At 37.3% G+C, this 19,419-nt stretch overlaps 1 protein-coding gene across 1 annotated transcript; it reads left to right on the forward strand.

Annotated features, from left to right (window-relative positions):
* Positions 1 to 2,291: 2,291 nt before the first annotated feature.
* LOC150091021 (invertebrate-type lysozyme 6-like) lies at positions 2,292 to 17,496 on the forward strand. Its single transcript, XM_090381234.1, has 4 exons — positions 2,292 to 2,403; positions 7,559 to 7,626; positions 14,780 to 14,915; positions 17,184 to 17,496. Exons 1-4 carry the CDS (start codon positions 2,346 to 2,348, stop codon positions 17,408 to 17,410), a joined length of 489 nt encoding a protein of 162 aa, XP_090237360.1. The 5' UTR covers positions 2,292 to 2,345; the 3' UTR covers positions 17,411 to 17,496.
* Positions 17,497 to 19,419: the final 1,923 nt, after the last annotated feature.

Genomic DNA, 19,419 nt, shown 5'->3' on the forward strand with positions numbered 1-19,419 from the left:
GCTGACAGACACCCGAGAGTTAACCATATTTTGGTTCGGTGGACTACCTTTCTGCCGAGGTACAGCTCTAAAACAGTTAAGCTGTACCCTTGAAATGTAAGAAATGAATTTAACCATTACCTCAAACTGTCAATTCCGACTGCATGGAATTTTTCCATGTTTCCTATGCAACTTCACTATAGATAGAAACACGTACACAAGCTTAGTCAAGAATATTTAACCGCTCCAAACATAGTACCATGCAAGTCTACCGTAGCTGTTGAATAGCCATTGACGATCCAGGCGCTGAATGTCGACAGACAGGTTGCGCAGGGTAGGAGCTACCATCTATCTTCGGTAGACTGCTAATGTTAATTGCAAGTTCACTCAGGAACTTGCAACTGCTATCCAGATTTAGGTGCACGGCATCATAACGCTGTTGAACTATAAATTGACAAATAGTGTGTCAAACATTGTTAGCAGTAATCCAATGATAAGATTCTATAAGAAATAGTAATAAAGAACTACTCGGAAGGAGTTTGGGCTCCAAGTGCTCCATTCCCAATCAAACAGTCAGGTTAAAGCCATGGTTTCTTACTTCAATGGAAAGTAAGCCACCAGTGTGCCAGAACTTAGTAATCAAAGTGGTGGCAATGAGATCCAGCTTTAAACCTATCGATAGTAAAAAGCCCTGGTAATTTAAATATGGACTTCAACGCAGCCTGAGCACAAGAATTCACTAGTACTCGAAACTAGTGTCAGATATGCAAGTTACAAACAACCGAAATATCTTTTATCACTTTCTCTGCTCCTAGTTAAAGTGGAGATGTCTTAATTTAATTATTAAGAAGAACTAGACATTAATGTCAACACTACTACCAGATGAAGCAGAACTCCATAACAAGTCGAGCCACTTCAGATAAACACTTAAGTTATTCCCAATAAAGGATTGGCAATTAGTTTAAGACTAAAAATACCACCGAAGAGCAATTATAATTGATTTTGGAAAAGCAGTGCAAATTACAAAATTTGCAATTACATTTGAACTTTAATTTGAAAGTAAAGTTTAATAACTGTCACTCTTCCATAACCAGACTTATTTTTGCAAATCTTCGAAACAAAGTCGATATTCTTCACTCAGATATCGATTAGATCTGTCTGGTACAATTTAAGATTGAATGGATTTTGTACGAAAATCAAATTCGATCGAAACTAAGTACTAAAAATCAGTTAGCGGGTATTCCTTAAAAAAACACTTAAAATCAGTTCGTCAAATTTAAGCCTTTCTTCAACACATACCAATTTACTGATACTATGTTACGTTACCTTAATTTGGAAAGTATTGGCTTTAAAAGCAGAGATCATCCACTAATATGCAAGTACCAACTAAAAGTTCGAAATGGGGATATCAACGTTCCCAAGAGCAATTTAAAATGGTTGCATTTTTATTTCACAATCAACATTAACTTTTTAAAAATTTAATGAAAATATATGATTTCAGGAAAAAGGAGTGAAGAAAGTTCTCCCTCACCGAAAACCGAAGTAGATGGTGGGTATCTGAAAACTGTTTCAGGGATAAACTTGAGTTTCCAGTTTTCTACCACACAGACGTGACAATTGCGTATATGTAAGGAAAAGTTATTTTTCCAGGATCGGTGGCAGAAATTTAACCATTTATTAATGGTTAAATTAATATACGATGACTTGAGAAAATTAACTCAACCCCATCATCGGCTTATTAGTTTAAAAATAGTGTATACAGTGGCCACAGATTCGAACCACGAAAAACTCAAACCCGAGTCTACTACCGCATTGATCGAGCCGTGTTATAGAATTCCAGTGAATTAGAAATTTAAACTACATGCACTTGGGTAATTGACCAGATCGTGGGCCGGATGATATCAATTCTGAAATAAGTTCAAATAGGAAATGTTTTACACAATAAACAAACTAACAATACTGTCGTACAAAACAAGTGTAGCAATCTCCCAGAATCATGAACACGACACCAAAACACGCTCTACAGCGACCTTTGGTATTATTGCACCCCTGGCGTTCTAATCACAATCACAGAAACGCCAGTCGACTGGAACAGTCATGCGATTCCATTAATTCAAACTAGCTGTTTCGTTTGTTCCACGAGCAGAAGGGCCTCGTGTCATGAACACCAGGAAGTTCACTCAACTTTTAGCAGTTGCTAAGCAACTGCTGCCAATGGTCAGAAGGGTCAAATTTGGTTGTTGCGTCAACTTCGGTTTCGACCGGAAGGCAAAAAGGAAGGAACAAGGCCGACTGTTCCGTAGTGGGTTTCGACATTGCAGTCCGCTGATATGAAATAAACAGACGAACACATTGCAGAGGCGGAAATGTATATTCTATGCGTTGTGGCTGTGACTGCGATTGTGGGCATCCGACTTTATTCAGGTAATTATAAATTCCATGATTTCTTGTTAAAGTCAACGGAAAAAACTTGCCTTAAAAAAAGTACTTAAATTTGAAATTTTCCATAAGCGAGTAGAATCTGGATTTGCCGTTTTAGAGCAGGCTAAGGCTAGGATATTTTTGTATTAATTTTGGGAATTAAGTCCACGAAAGAAACTACACCCCTCCCGTTAGACAAATTCAGCCGCAGTGAGAAAATAACTACTACACAGATGACTTTAACCCTGGCCTAATACAGGGATTCAGCAGATTGTAGTTGGAGGGCCAAATTCCGTTTTGAACCATATTTACAAAATCTTTGGTTCATTTTACACTAAATTAGTTTCAGTGATGCCTTTTGAACCGTATCGCAATTAATATTTGAATAAAATGAGTGTTAACGAATACACTTATTCGAGGCTGTAGGAAACTATGCAGAACAACTTCTATTTAAGATGCTGTGAGAATAAATTCGGTTCTTGCCACGGAAATTAACAGAAGTAAACATTAGTTCATCTTAAAGCAATAAAAGATGGGACTTAATCAAGTGTTATCAGGAATGAAGATCAGTCGCTTTGTAGCCCAGTGATGAAGAGACGATGTATATAATTTTTCTAGTGATGCGGAACTGGGATTGAATCCGATTTTCACACTCAATGTAACATTATTGCAGAACTAGAATACCATACCAGTAAGTGAAAGCTTCATCTATAAAACTTTGAACAGCTTTGAAAAAAGGAACCGATGTCTTTGATAAAGAATTTAGATCGATAATTCTACTTATATTTTTTCTGGTAAATATAAAAAAATCCTTTAACAAATGGCACATTATGTTAGTGACTTCACACCAGTTCATATTGTAGCACAAATGTTCAATCGACCCACTGGATAGAAAGTTATTAGGGTTACATGAGAAAAGTCAACCACTCCCACCCAGAAGTTTGAAAATTAAGAAAAATTAAACTAGATTCCAAAGTTGGAGATAGAAAATCTTAAATTGAACAAGTCGGTCCTATTATGTATAGAAATCAAAAGCATATTTAAGAGGTAGACTTGAATGTGATGGTACATTGTAGATTATAATCCAATAGGTGGGAGTATTGATCCTATATCATGGGAGATTGTAGATTGAGTTTTGTAATAATCTCAATAGAGGAGTAAGAGCAGTAACGTTAAAATCGAACACTCGTTCAGAAATCGTTTGGGGCAAGTTGTTTCGTCATAAACATGGCAAGAAATATAGAACTGGTGTTAAAAAAGTGCAATCATAATTCTGTATAAAGTTATTATGAGAAGTACTGGCGAAAAACTAGGTGTACATTAAAGCAATTCAAACTACATTCGACGATTCAAGGAGCAGGCAGTTGAAAGGACAAACTACGATCTGGAAGACCGCACGTAACGAGTAACCGAAGATAAGCCATAAAATTGAATTCTAAATGCAATTTATGAATTACTGCACCTGAAATCCAAGCCGAGTTCAATGGAACCAAAACTGTTCACTAACAGTCTTAAACAAAAAACTTAGAGTAGAGGTCCAAAAACGCTTATTAAAACCGGAAAAATCTAATGTTAGATAGGGCTAAGGGCCACCAACAGTGGACAATTGAAGAGTGGAAAACTTACTGTGGACAGAAATCCAATTTTTAAATACAAGAGTAGTCCGATTCAAACAATCAGAAATGTTGCCACATTTAGTGGCTAGTCAAGCACTGTGGTTCCATCATGATCTGAAGTTTATTCTCGAGTGGTTGATAGTCAGAATGGAAATAATTAAAATAAGGATAAAAACATTTTTGAACATAAGTGTTATATTTTCTGGACTTCCGACTTTGTGGAAGAAAGTATTTCAACAAGCCAGTGACCCGAAATAGGTCTATGCTGTGCACAGACCTTCTAGCAACTAAAGAGAGGCGTATTGCAAATTGTGATGTGGCCATCCCAGTCACTGATTTAAACCCAATACAGCTTCATGAGATACAGTCGAGTCTGCTCATCTTCACAATTGATGGTTCAAGGCAATATTGGACTCAATCAAGATGCTATAAAATAAGTCGCTAGAATGGAACATCTGTAATGCAGTGATAATCTCGTGCTGGATATCTTAATGAAAAAATTAGTTGCTAATATTAATTTCAATTTAATAAAGCAAGCGTTTAGACATTAAATCCTCATACAACGAGGAGTATATTATGAATAATTTAGTGCAAAGCATCATTTCGTAGTAAAACACCGAAATAGGTGAAATGACATTTGTTACAAATCATTGTGAACACCTTCACGAGTTGCCTGTTATTGCACTACTTCGAATAAGTAACGCTTCCACAGTAGAGAAAACAATTGGCACTAATTTGTCAATAACACCTTGAAGTACTCTGTAGTCCGGTTTCCATATTAAAAATGGTTATAGCTAATTTCAAATATTAGCTAATGCTATTGCCAGACGCTGTGATTTCAAAAACTTAGGCTGTAATTTGTAATATGTTCATAAGTTGCGTGTGTTTTCCAGTCTGCTTGTTTCACATGAAAACCCGAATATCTAGGAAACTTTTCTACCCTCCCTCAGACCAATTAACTTGGACACGTAGGGGAAAAAAGTCCATAACTTCTCGCGTTGTTTCGAACCCCGGGCGATTTCGATACGGGGAGGAGAGGATGGTGAATAAGCAGAGTGAAACCAACAAAGACCACATTGGACAAAATAGTAAGCAACACGTTTGTATACAAGGCTTAAGATCTTGTTTGTTTATTAGAAAAAGCAAAAAAACTCTAGAAAGCACTGGATGGAACTCCGGAAGGGTGAAAGAACCCACAAGGATATTTTCAATTACTGAAAATTGAGTTTTATGTACAGGGGAATTTTGACTTCCAAGTACTATTTAGAAGCACTTAAATATTTTAATGATTTAAGATGCTCTGAAAACATGCACAGAAATGAAGTGAACTAGATGGTAGATTCGCCTCCAAATGGGAAGGATGTGAAAACGGTAAGTAAACAAATTATCTATGGTCCAACTAATGACCAGTACACTCTTCTAAAACTGAACTTTACTCTTAAAAGTATTTTAAAATAGAACAAGGACATTTTGGCCCAGTAATTCACATATTCGTTAAATTAAACTACACACCGGACTCGTGCTATGGCTCGTTTGCCTTTACGAGCAACCTCAGTTACCTGGGAAACCACACGACATTCTTCTCCCGATTAACTTGGCAGAGTTAAAGTTTCTCTGCTACCAAAACGGAATATTCAATATTGTCTGTTCAGTTTAACGACACACAGGCTGCTAGGGCCATATTGTCTTTCTAATGGTGAATATAAAACTATTTTATTATATATTCCTATGCGATTTAGGAAAGGAAATAATTCTGTTTTATTAGGATCATCTCCAAGAATCTTGCAATAAATTTATTGATGACTGTATGAGCAATCGATTTAAAGGTGTTTAACCGGATATTTTGTAAAAGGGGACAGTCCACTAACAAATGGCGAGTGACAAGATGTACATTGGGGAACGTTGTCATAGTTAATAGATACAGGTGAGTGAGGTGGATATGCACAATTCTTAGCCTTCCTAAAATGGTTTCTCCTCGTCTATTGTCCCAGAAGCTGGAGAGCCACAGCTTTGGTTCGGGTTTTATTTTGTATAGTTTATTTCCTGGATAACCTCTCTAGACTAGTGACCAGCTATTGTAGCAATCTTTACGGATAATGTTTATAATCCATATATGGAGTTTGAAGTCTGCAAAAGAGTATAATCTGGTTGTTTGGCTGCAAGATCTGCTCTTTCATTTCCAGATATTCCACAATATCCTGGAATCCAGCAGAATGTCAGTTTGGTTGGATTTCTTCAGCCATTTTCAATCCACTGCAGGATGAAGGCCTCTCCAGCAACTTTCCTGGATTTCTTACAGGCAAGTAACTTAGAATGTATTTGACTAGTACACTCTTACAGGGCCAGATGTTAGTATTACTACTTATAGCAGAGACTGCACTGAGTGAGTCACTGTATATCAAGGCTGATGAAATTAGAAGTTCAGTAATATAATCCAGAGCCAATTTTACAGCATAAAGCTCAGCAGTGAAGATACTGCATTCCATTGGTAATGAGACAGAAGTGGTGAATGACGGAAAGACTGCCGCAGCACCTACTTGGATATCACTTTTTGATCCATCTTCAATTTTGGTCATTGAACATAAGTTAAATACATTGAGGGTAGCCGAACTATCCACTGAACAGATTAAAGCCTGTTAACTACAGGGTTTCCATTCGAAGTTACACTACACCTGCTAAAATGAGCAGGCTGATATCAACGTTGCATTTTCTAGAGCAACTTCAAGGAATGGTACCAAAGTTTAAGGTCACAGCTAACAAGTCATGTACCAAAAACATACTAGCGAAACTTGACTTATCTGTTTTAGTCATGTTTCTGAATATTTACTCAATCTTATTTATCGATAATAGTCTTTAATTTGGTAAAAAATATTTAAGTCTACATTCAAAGAATATTCAGAATCCACGTAGGCAAATGTTCCGAATTAACATTTGTTTTTTAATGCAAGATGCAATTCGCTAATTTTATCCAAATTAGTTCAGCAGGTGATAATGCTGGCTACTGCGAACTTAAACATCTCGTTATTCATTGAAAGCAATGAACTTTCATAGTAAATTCTGCTCGATAGATCCGATATGTCGACTGGTTTTAATTCCATATCGCCGGCCAGTGAATCGCCATAGATTCATGGAGGAAATAGTAATTCAGTCTAAAGACGTTCGGAATAGTAATGACAACAGTAACGTGTTCTAGAAGGGAGGCTCGAATGTCTTAAATTGCAAGTACCGGATCTTTGCAAGGCTTCAGAATAGCTATATGGCACTTGTTGGGATAAGTACGCACTTCTAATCATGTATTCGGAGTTCGATTTTTCGATCTTGTCACTGAATGCTGGTGCTTTAAGTTTTTATTTAAGTTAGGTATATATATACACACACACAAATTTTTCAAAGTGTCATGGAAAGTTTCCACTGCTGATACCAAGTTGAATCGACATCGCAAAAGCTGTTCTGGCTTGCAGTCGAAGGCTATCGGCTACAAATCAATGTCATTGCCTATTTAAAAATATCAGGTTTGATATGGATTTTCTTCCTTTTTACAGGTCAGCATGTGTCGGAGTCTGAAGATATTCCCTCTGCTTCTCAAGCCTGTTTAGACTGCATTTGTGAGGTAAGGTCAGTTTTCTAAATTCATTGGTTAATTAATTTGACGTACAGAAAGAGTAACAGCATAAACTAATCCTAATCAGAATCGTCGCTGTACGATAAGAGTAGTGACCCAACTAAGTTAAGTGCGTGGTAAAAATACCCGCTCATTAGAAACTACATTCCAGTAGTTAGATAGCTACTGCATGTAGAATGAGATGCAGTCAAGCCTACAGGACTATTAAATGATCAAAACAAGTTGAACTTCCGCTCTATGAACTCGTCAGCTGCCTGCACTGTTTTATAGACTTCGTCTGGATTAGGTTACTTGCTACTTAATCATGCCCTGCTTTTGCATTGGTTACTAGAGGATGCATCTAACGGATGCTGGCAGGCAGTAATTATCAATTATTCAGGAATCTTAAAAGTACGGTGCAAATAGACACGTAATTTACCCTAGACGAACATTGTATTTTATTTTAAGTGCTTTCCATCAAGACATGAATTTAGTTTGTTTTTTACTTCATCCATGGCAAATCTTTCAGGATAAATTCTAATTAAGGAAAAAATGAACTACAGCAATTAAATTATCAACAGTGAAAGTGCAAAGAAGTTTCGTACAGTCATGCAACACAACTACAAAAAATTGTAGAATCCAGTCAACTAAAGATAATGGCACCGCGATAATTACTACCCTATTGAGACATGCTCCGTGTAATCAATTAACCGCCGACTCAAACTATCTAGTAACTTTCCATCTGATTAAAGATGGAAAAGTATTGATTCCATTAGTGTCGTTCCTGACGGAATTCAATGGAAAAGTTTCGTTAAATTCAAGCAGAAACGTAGAACTACATTTTAAGCCTTTGATAGGTCTTCTAAATAAGCTTCCATCTTATTGTTTGCAACCTTTTTTGCAATTCGGTATTCAGTTCTGACCGTGCACTGTGGGTGAGGGCAGATGACCGTCTACCTTCTCCACTAACGCTGGCGTTCCAAGGTTTTCTCCCACTTTTCCTCTTATTTAATGCCCTTCCACTAACCGGAAATCTTATTCACAGTTTTACTTATGAAAAAACTTCAACTTCCTTCCAGTTTGAGAAACCGGAACTTGCATAAACGGCTTCTCGAATATCCACTACCAATTGTTTAAATGCTGATCTCCAGGTAACTCCAGTGGGTAAATATAACTTAGTGAATTTCAATATTTCTAAAAAAATTCAACCCCGTCTTATATCTCGCTTGATTTTTAAGCAATCATGTCTGTTGGGGATTACCAGACTTTATTGGCATAAGCAAACTTCAAATATTGCCGTCTCGGCATAAAAAAGCGCAGATCCAACATTTCTTATTCCTTCCAAACAATTTGTGTACAAATCGCAAATCCGCCCTACCATGGAATATTGTTCCCATATCTGGGAATGGCCCTAAGCCTCAGGCTCCTAGATCCCATTCGAAAGAGGGCGGGCAATTAGGCTAATTAATGACTTTTCTAACAGACTCCAGTATTTCTGCCGCTTGCCTTTTCTATAGATACTATGGGCACTTTTTGAATTTCCTTTAACTACCACTCTTGCTTCCAAAGCAGTCCGAAGACGTGCCGCAACCAATCAACATCCTTTTACTGTTCACATTCAAGCTCGCAGAACCAACTCGTCCTCATTCACCGTTTTCTGGAACAGCCTTCGTACTTATTTTCTGAAATTAATCTACAGAATTGTAGATTAATGTCAACACTTGACTCTACAGAACGGTAGAGTCTAATATCAACAAGTATCGTGTTTCATCTTCTGATCCTTCAGCCAATGCACGGTACTACAGGTTCCAGTAGTTCTAGAGTTTGTGGTTTCATAAAGTAAAGGTTCTACAATTATGTAGAAAGTATGATTTAAGTTCATTGGGCAATCACTATTTGTCCATATAGCTAACTTATGCTGGTTGATAAAGACATCATTAGACATAATTAACTTATGAAAAATAACCGAAAAGCCTACCTTCAAGAAGGTTGGCAATCTGATATTGAATTTCAATTGCTGCTAGAAAAACTAACATTTACTTAACTATTTCCCCATACTGCTAGTATTTGTGAACTGAACATTAAAACAGATTTTAGCCAATATAACAGTTAACATTACTTGTAACCCTTTCACTTGTTATTCGAGTTCGGCTTGTTCCGCTAGTATGAACTCGCCGGAAAGCAGGTTCCGGTTTAATTCGTAGAAATCGAAACTCCCATTTCAGATAATGAGAAAAAAGCTGTTGCAAAGGTCAATGACAGCACGGTCGGCTGTGGAAGACCATTTGTTCATGTTTAAGGCGAAAAGCTGTAGCCTCTAACGCTATTTTAGCTATACAAGGCTAAACTGTCAAAGCTTTATATATTGAGCAAATTGTTTATAGAACATATGCTGATAGTACAGCAAGAAAATTTAGGAAAACTTTAAATTAAGCTTGCCATTACGAGTAATTGCTTTAACCCTTCAAAAAAGTGGCCAAAACATTACCTTCAATATCCATTATTCCAGTTACACCTAGTGAAAGTTGCCGCTTGCTATGGATAATTCAATGAAAACCCGTCAAAAAAGTCAAGGTTTCTAATACTACAGCTCGTACGTTTAATGTTAAAATCCAGAAAAATGTACAAGTAGAGAAATACGAATAGCTATGTACAAGACTACTAATCTATGATAGGAGACTAGTTTCTCCTATTTGAGAAGACTATTCAGAAGAATTAAGGCTGAGAAATCAAACAGGGAAAAGTGGAGTTTTGCAGTAGCTCTACTACGAAGAGGGGTCTAATACCTTAATTCGGCTAGTTAGATGCAGACTGGTGGGTTTCGATTCCTCAAAATTGAACATCCATGAGAAAAACCAAGTGGAAAGAACTGATTCTAAAATGAAGGGAACCGAGTTTGATTGGAAAAGGAAGCAGATACTGGCTTGCTCCAAAAAAGTACAAAACTAAAATCAATGAGAAGTTTTAGAGATGTTCAAGTACCGTGTTAATGGACTAGTAAAGGATAGCGAATGCTTATAAAGCGGTACTCACCTTGAATTAATCTGCGATGGCTTACTTAGGCAGCGTGGTTAATATTTAGGTTGAATAAACTTAAAGGGGGGGACGTAGTAACTGTTGACAGTTAAAATGGGCACAAGGAAACAGAAGTGTACACATCCAATCCTTGGTTGTCATTAAAAAAGAATAATTGAAAACTAAAGTGAATACGGTGAAGCCGATAGTCGTTACGGGGATTTTCGTTGGTTAAAACGTCTTCAGTGCAATGTGTGGAGAGTGAACGCACGTAGTATTTAAGAAATACTCTCGTGATGCTTTTTTGACATGGAAACTAATCGCGAGAGGTTCCAAATTGGGGAAAGATTGAAGGGGAGTTTGGGATTTAGAATTGAGGTTTGAGTGGTGCCGGTACCATTCAATAGCTAGGGCTTCATATTGAAGTATTCTGTAGCTGGATTTTAGTTTAATGATGGAAATGGCAGAGTCAATGAGGGGGATTGTGGGTCTGGGCATGAATTGTAATTTCTGTGACAGATTGGTTAGACATGACTATGGAAATGATAGTATGCACGGGTGTTGGATGTTTTTCATTAGCCAAATTTGGTAGTGGTACTTCCGATTTAACATATGTTAGTTTGGTTGACAATTAATGAGGTATATTATTGAGGTCGTAAGTAGGATATTTGTGTCTTTATAAGCGCTGAAGAAGGATCCTAGTTTGTTGTGGGTGGAAAAAACAAGGGACATCAGTTCCGTTAAATAGGCGGAACTGTCCTACGAGTTCATTGTGATAAAGGACTAGGCGGGCGTTTGTTTTATTGTTGTCTTTGGGTGGATTATTAAGTTTAATTTTATTTTTAGCGATGGAGATTGTGTTGAAAATAAGTTGATGGGGGTAACCTCTGGATGAAAATTTGTCGGTGAGATATTGAATTTCGTTGTAAAGGTCGGTTGGTGAGAGCTGTACTTTAGTGCATTGTACATTTGATTATATAAAAAACTGCTTTTTTAGTGCTTAGGGGTGATGAGAAGCAAAATGTAGGTATTTACCGGTGTTTGTATTTTTCCTGAAAATTTTCGTATTTAGTTTTGTGCCCGTTATACAGATAACGAGAAATTGGATTGAAGAGGTTATCAATGATGGATCTGTTGCCTATTACAAGAATGTCGTCTGCGTAGCGCATGTATAGTTTTAGTTCAGGGGGAAAGGGGTGTAGAATTTGGCTCAATGGCGGCTAGGTAAATTTCGGACAATGGGGCCAAAGTGCCTAGGCCCATCGGTAAGCGAAATATTTGTTGAAAAATTGTTAGATCTAAAATATCTTGCCTCTAATATAAGGGTGGCGAGCTCAAGAATACGGTCTATGGAAAGGGAGGTACGTTTTGTTAAGGTATCGTCCGTTTCTAAAAACTTAAGACTTGTAAAGTACATGGGATGTGAACAATGTAGAGAAGTGACGTCATAGGAAGCTAAGATGTCTGTATCGGATATTATATTGATTTTTTTAAAAAGCTTGATGGGGTTATTGATCTTGAATGTGGAAAATTTAGTAAGAGGGGTTATAATTTTGACCAGAAAGGAGGATAAATTAGCGAAAGCTGATTTGCTGTATGAAACAATGTCTTAAAGGATGGTCGGTTTTGTGTAACTTAATGATCCCAAACATGTGGGGGAGGACGTTATTACGGATTCCGATTTGCTGTAGTGTGAAAAGGCTGACTTCCTTATTTTGCCTGAGAATTATGTCGAGTTTGAGTTGTGATGTTATGGTTATTTATGTATGTATTTGGGTCTCCTAAGAAGAATTAATTTTTCGGTGTAGGTATCTTTATCTATTATAATAATCGTGTCTCCTTTGTCAGGTGTATGTTATTTAAAAGGCTATTTTTTGTTAAATTTCTTCTTGAGTTCTTCACGGATGATCATGATAGATGTACGGGTATTTATTACAATTATTTTTAGGAAAAAATGCGGACGAATTTGGGGATGATATTCTGGGAGACATTTTTGTAAAAAGGAGATATGTAACTTATTAGAAAAATAAGTTATGCGTGTTGGTTAGCTGAGTTTATCATTAGATGTCTAATAATAATAAAAATGACAACCAAGGATTGGATGTGAACACTTACCCTGTGCCTATTTTAACTCAGTCACTTACCTACGTCCCCCCTTTAACTTTATTCAACCTAAATATTAACCACGCTGCCTAAGTAAGCCATCGCAGATTAATTCAAGGTGAGTACCGCTTTATAGGCATTCGCTATCCTTTACTAAAACCATTTTTGATCTCAAATTAACTACTGTTAATGAGATCGAATTAGTATTAGAGTTACTATCAAATCTGCAATAAACTCAGTAATACGACTCCTGCTGTTCCTAATTGCTGAAACCCCATATCGGTAAGTTGCATAACACCTGGCAACTTTCCAGTTACATAAAATAACTGTCAAAGACTTCCGCCAGCCAGGAAGTAGTTATTTGCACTGAAAATACTTTCAAATCCATCGTAATCTGTGCAAACTGATTAACTAAACTTCAGAGTAGGTGGGAAGTCAGTCAAAGATTAACAGGAATAATGATGGAATGGGTTACGACTAACACGAAACTCGCGCTTTACCTTCCACATTAGCCATTTAATGGTATTCAAAATTGAGCCAGATCACAGCCTGTCAAAATACTCTTCAACCATTCCATGTATAAATTCAGTTCAATTACATGAGCTGATAAATTGGCTCATCGTTTTAGGTAAAAACGGATTTTAGGGTCTTCGAAGTAAACACCATAGTTATGATAACCCATTTTTAACCTAATTATAGGAAAACTATGGTCCTATTAATTTTCGTTAAAATTATAAACATGGCGGAAACAGGAACAAACGAAACCAGCTTTCCATTTTAATGTGGCCCAATACAAGAGCCCAGAAGTACAGTTAGTTTTCATACTTAAGTTTAGTTCAACAACTCAGTTATTTGAAACTTATCAGAATTAGATGCCCACAAGGGTACAGAACGTGAACACTTTTCAGCAGATAGTTCATTACGTTGGTTAACGATAACATCTTAATGATGCAATGGTCACACAAACAGTTGGTGCGGCGGAGAAATAAGTTGTGGACTTGGGTTTTAGCTTAGTAAAAACGTCACACCTGACCTTATGCATATTTTAATTCTTGCTTTGTCTTCTATTTTAATAGAAACTTGAATTCTCTGGACGATGTAGTTGGTATTCTTAGTCTGTTCTTTCAGTAAGAAGGGAACATTTAGACAACTGAAGCTGTTTGCCGTAATTTCAGTTGGAAGATTGTGTAATATACTACCTCATTGGATTGATACTCTAATTGGGCTGAATACACTCGTTAACACTAGCTGTTCTTCGACCGAGGGCTGTATTAAAAATGGAAGTGACTGCATCCAAACATTCTCGGGTACGACCTCTTCAATTAACAGGAGCCGTACTTTCTAACTTAAGTCCTATTGCCGATCTTTGGTTCCAAGAAATCGTGAATTTCTTAAATTGGTTTCTCCCTGAACGGAAGAAATACAAAAATTTCATAAATCAATTTCTTCGAAATCAATGATACTTTCCTCGACGAGAAGCATAGGACAAAGACCTGCTCACCAAATGAACCTCAACAATTGAGGTCTGCTAATTCGTATTTTGCACTAAGGAATAGTTTGCCCAGCAGGCACTACTGGAGTTCATAGTCTAAGCTATGAGAAATCACTGGAAACAGCAAACAATCGTTAAAAATGTTTAGTTACAGCAGTGATACTAGTTTAAGTTAAATGAGCAGTTTATGCTCATCTCATCGGAGGCAATATTGCAATGTGAAAACCAGATCCGTTCCCACCAATAAAATAATTTGTAGCTGAACGCTCCAATGAAATATAGGACTAGCCCTCCCTCCACAAATCAATTTATCCATCCATAGCAACCGCATTCGATCTTTGTGGGGCCACTTCACGAGTTGTCTCGGTATTGCACTGTTCAATGCAATAAAGTGCAAGCCGCTGCTGTAAAAAAGCAACGTTCTCCTCCACTGGAGGAGTGCAATACCAAAGTCACTTTAAGTTCCTTCCACAATGAGATCGATGTATTGCTACTTTTAAATGAATGCATTTTCCAAACTGCAAAAAGAATCTGATAATTCTTTATTATTAGGCTTACGGGAGCTGCGCAGATACATTGCCTTGCATATCAGGATCAGACGGAAGTGAATACTGCGGTCCATTTTATATTTCGAAGCCCTACTGGCAGGACGCAGGCCGTCCAGGAAAAGAACTGGGAATCCGAAAAGGTAAGATTATCTTCATTTACCGTGTGAATTTCTTTAATTTATTAATTGGGGTAACTGTCGAGTAGTTCAAGTTAAGTATACTTACATAAATTGAACAGCCTTCATACAAGACAATGATAAATAGTTTTGGAGAGGGTACGTTTTCGAATCCGTGCATTCTGGAAAGAATATGCATTACGAACCGTTCACCCCACTCAAAGTTTAACCCACTTCGGAATTCAAAGCGATTTTAGCATAATTGGCACAGACCACAAATACGTGGTACCGACTTCACTCCATTCGGATACAACGGCGAAAAATTACAACTGATTATTCGGACGGAATATTCAACGAACCATACAGTTCCATTACTTAAAATGTGGTTTCATCTATTTTACTTGGAAAGCAAAAATAATGGATGCATTATATTTAACGTACGCCAAGGTTCATATCCACTCATTAGAAGTTTCACGAACACTTATTGATGACTACTTCAACGTAGTGCGTTGCAATATGGGGAATTCAGTTTAATTTGTAGGGGTGATTCCGATGAAGTCAGACTGAGGATAAATGGGCCTGTTGTACTGGAATCCATACGATATAAATTATGATTGTGTTTAGCCAATAAAATAATCTTTAATATAAACTGAATATCTTTAATTACAAAGAGATAAAAAGTTCCATTTTCTGTTGAAGAGATTTGTCTCGAAATCTACAGTATCTATTTATATTAAAGATTTTACTGGCTAACCACCTAATCATCACTTAGAAATCAGACAAGTTCGACTTAACCTTTCTGTACTTTTCTTAAAGATGGCTTTTATATTTATTTAAATTTTCTTAAAAGTTATGAATAGTTTTTGCTTTAAGCCAGTAAGCTCTAAAGAGTATTGCATCAATTAATTAATTCTAATTTTTAGAGCATCAAGCTAGCACATGCACTAACGAAAAAGCACATGGAAGGACTTTCAATTCTCCTAGAGAGAGTAAAAAAAATCATTCTGGATGTTCGCAGACTAAAGAAGTTTCATACTTTACACTGCATGCGGAGTTAATCCCCTTCACCTCCCATGCAAGTTATTTACACCATTTATTCGTATCATATAAACTTACCTCTTGAATGTGAAGTTCCAGCGTTCCTTTTTAACATTAAAACGGCTGACTCCGATACCATCTTCAAATCACCTAAAATAAAACAGAACTACTGCTTCCTCCGATCTCAAAACACAGAAAATTTTAAATATGAATAACCAATCCCTCCCTTTTTTATATCCTTAAAATACTGTAACTAGCGCCACCCAAGTAATGTTGATTTAGAGAGTATTTCTTAGTCGTATGTCGCAAAGTGTGTGATTTACATACACTTTTAACATCAAAGCTTAATAAAATCTGTGGAAAATAGTATACTTCATTTAAATTAAATTGTTAAGTAATACATCCAGAAAACTTAATAGAAGTACTTAGTAATGTACACCAACGCTGTCAGCACAGTTGTTAAGATCGTTATTCTTCCACGCCATGTCGAAAATGCCTGGAGTCGACTTCCACCTGGAGAAAAAGTTGTGTGGGCTTTATTCACAAAATGGCTCAGTTAGTTTTCTATTTCCTCCTCCCGCCCACGCCTCAAAGTGTCTTATGCACTAGGCACTCGAGAGGTGCCTAGTTTCAAAGTGTCTTATGCACTAGGCACTCGAGAGGTGCCTAGTTTTCGCTGTCAAGCGTTGTCCCAACATCGAACCATGAGGGACCTCATTTATATCTGGTCAACTCTGCAAAGTGATTATTAATAACAACCCTGTGCCTCCAGTCCTTCTGCCACCCTTCATCCACCTCAGATCTTACCTTAATCCCAATACCGTTTGTTCCTTGGCTTCGGAGCACTGAATGATGTCATCAATAACCCTTTGCGTAGTAAAATTAAATTCAATTCACCAACCTGATATTTAGTTGATCATTCACCGAATGAAATTGAAGTACTGATAGAAGATAAACGATTGACTGATAACACAGCCAATGAGCGTTATAACCAGTTAATATGGGACCTTAAGGGTAATTCTTTTTAATGAGTGAGAAACAGGAACTGTAACCGTCACAGGAAACGTGCATCTTATAAGCTACAAATCAGAGAGCGGGCAGTAGAGATCTTATTTAACTAATCATTCTTAAATGGCCAGACAAGAAAGGATTCACTGAACTTGAGAATTAATGAGGTTCAAATCACGTCTCAACTGCTGTATCAAGAATTACGTTGCATATTTGTAATTCTTTTTATTTTTTTTTCCTTTCTAGGTTTCCGAGCATGCGCTGTCCTTAGGAATTGCTCTGAGCTAACCATCCGGAAGTACACAACCCGGTTCCGTTTCGACTGCGACGAAGACGGAAAAATCACGTGTAACGACGTCGTTCTCATTCACATGCTGGGAGGCGGAAGCAGTTGTCGGAACAGGAGGAAGTTCATGAAGGGGGAATTCTGGAAGAAATACATTGAGTGCGCTCCTCTCATAGAGCCGCGCTGACAAAAGGGAAAGTCACCAATCGTTGTATTCTTTGTCACTTAGCTGTAGAAATGGTCCTAATAAAGATAATAAAGTTTGGAAATGTTGACACCGCGTATTGGTTTAAAGCAAATCATGAATCCAAAACAGTTACACTTTAGGTTGAGTAATCAAGCATAACAATTACACATCTGGAACTAAGAAGTGTACAGAGAGAAAGAGTGAGACTGACAACTAAGGAAGATTTTAATTTCCAGCACTACGAGACTTTGCAACTGCAGCTGTTATCAGTTTGCCAGTCTGTGGGATGGAAAATCCTAGCAAACTATTAAAGAACCCCATAAAAGTTCCACTGTCCAGGGGAGATTCGAACCAATCGACATAACGTGGAAGAACAACGATCGTATCCACTGTGCTACCCTCTAAGACCCTTATACCAATATTTCTCAACCTTCTATCCCTCTCGATTGACACCTGTGTTTTTAGTTTGAGTACGTCGCAAGTCTGCCCACCTCCAAGGGATATCCTTCATGATTATTATTATTTAATAAAAATTCAACCAAAGGTGGTGCTACCGCTGTACAGCCTGGAGGTTTTACATTCTAATCGACAACAATATACAATAGTTTATAGATTGATTTCACAAACACGGACCGACATCTAGAAATAATCTTGTTTCACTTCGAGTAAATTCAGGTGTATTTTACAATTCAAAGATTATCCATGGGGCAATCCACATAAATCCACGCTGCAATACAGTGGCAACTAAGCATAAGTACTTTAAGAAAACTACACATGGAAACACTTGGATTGAACTGCATGGGTTCGAAGCGCCACAGATTATATCAGATTTATCAATACCTCGTACAATCAGGAATGGTCAGGTGGGTAAAGATCAGGAAAGACAGTGACCGATGTTTTTTGTCGCTCTAAACATCCTTTCAAGGAAATGGAAACATTCTTTCCAATGACGCAAACTGGAGTAGGCTGCATGCCAGAGAAAGGTCATTCTCATTGGTCCTACCCAACAGGAAGATTTTTAGTGATTATCTGTTGCTTTCGTGGTACTGTGTTCAGATTCCCTAGAAAGGAGGGGGGGGGGGGACAACCATTCTTTCGGTTGAGCTGAAGAGCTAGACATGAAGCCCAGATGCATGTTCTATTTCCATATTACCAAAAAAAAAAAAAGGCAAATTACAAACACGTCCTCTGAACTTCTTAAAAAATTTACTTAAGAACTAGCGAAATAAAAGCAGGTAAAGATAGTTTAATGTACTACCATAATTGCTACCATTACAGTCTTATTTCATTTTATATTATGTATTGTGTCTGGAGTAAGCAGACCCGTCTACGATTACTTTCCACATTTTATTTCAATACAAGATAAAAGTGCTTCAATTTTGGATAGTACATTATGAATACAGAATAAAATCAAATATTGTTTTGTGTAAGCTATTAGAGATGCTAAATATTTATACCGCCTGGTCCAAATTTCTATAGGGCCAGGTCTGGCTGATCTGTTCACATTTCTGAACATGCTCAAACTGAATACGCATATAACGTAATTAGGTTTGAAGCAGGTTGAAAATCTTCTCAATCTTATCCTGATAGTCTTGAATTTCTACATCATTTGGACCTTTCGACGATAATTTTGCCTGTTTTTCTGCTAATTTGCTATTTACAGGAGTATTTCCTGACTGCGTTTTATTACTTTTAGAAGTGGTTGAGGTACTCGGGATAACTTGAGTAGTCTGTTCGGGTGTGGCACTAGAATTATCTCTCTTTTTTACCTTCCTTAAAGAAAGCAGATGAACTGGCTTGGCAGCGGATGGCTGAGACTCCCCTGAAGAAATTTCTTTATGGTCACGCACTTCGCTCTCATTACGTTCCACGTGTTTCTCAAAACTATAACTTTGGGTAGGTTCCTTCAACAGGCCCTCAGATTCTCCTTTATCCAGAACGACCAAGTAATAAGGTTCCTCCTTATCTGTTGTGTTTTCTAAAAATGGCAGGGCTGGTTCCTCCTCTTC

This window comes from Mastigoproctus giganteus, chromosome 1 (genome assembly GCF_048544385.1).
Source record: "Mastigoproctus giganteus isolate SK-2022 chromosome 1, ASM4854438v1, whole genome shotgun sequence".
In the NCBI taxonomy this organism is placed as follows: Eukaryota; Metazoa; Arthropoda; class Arachnida; order Uropygi; family Thelyphonidae; genus Mastigoproctus; species Mastigoproctus giganteus.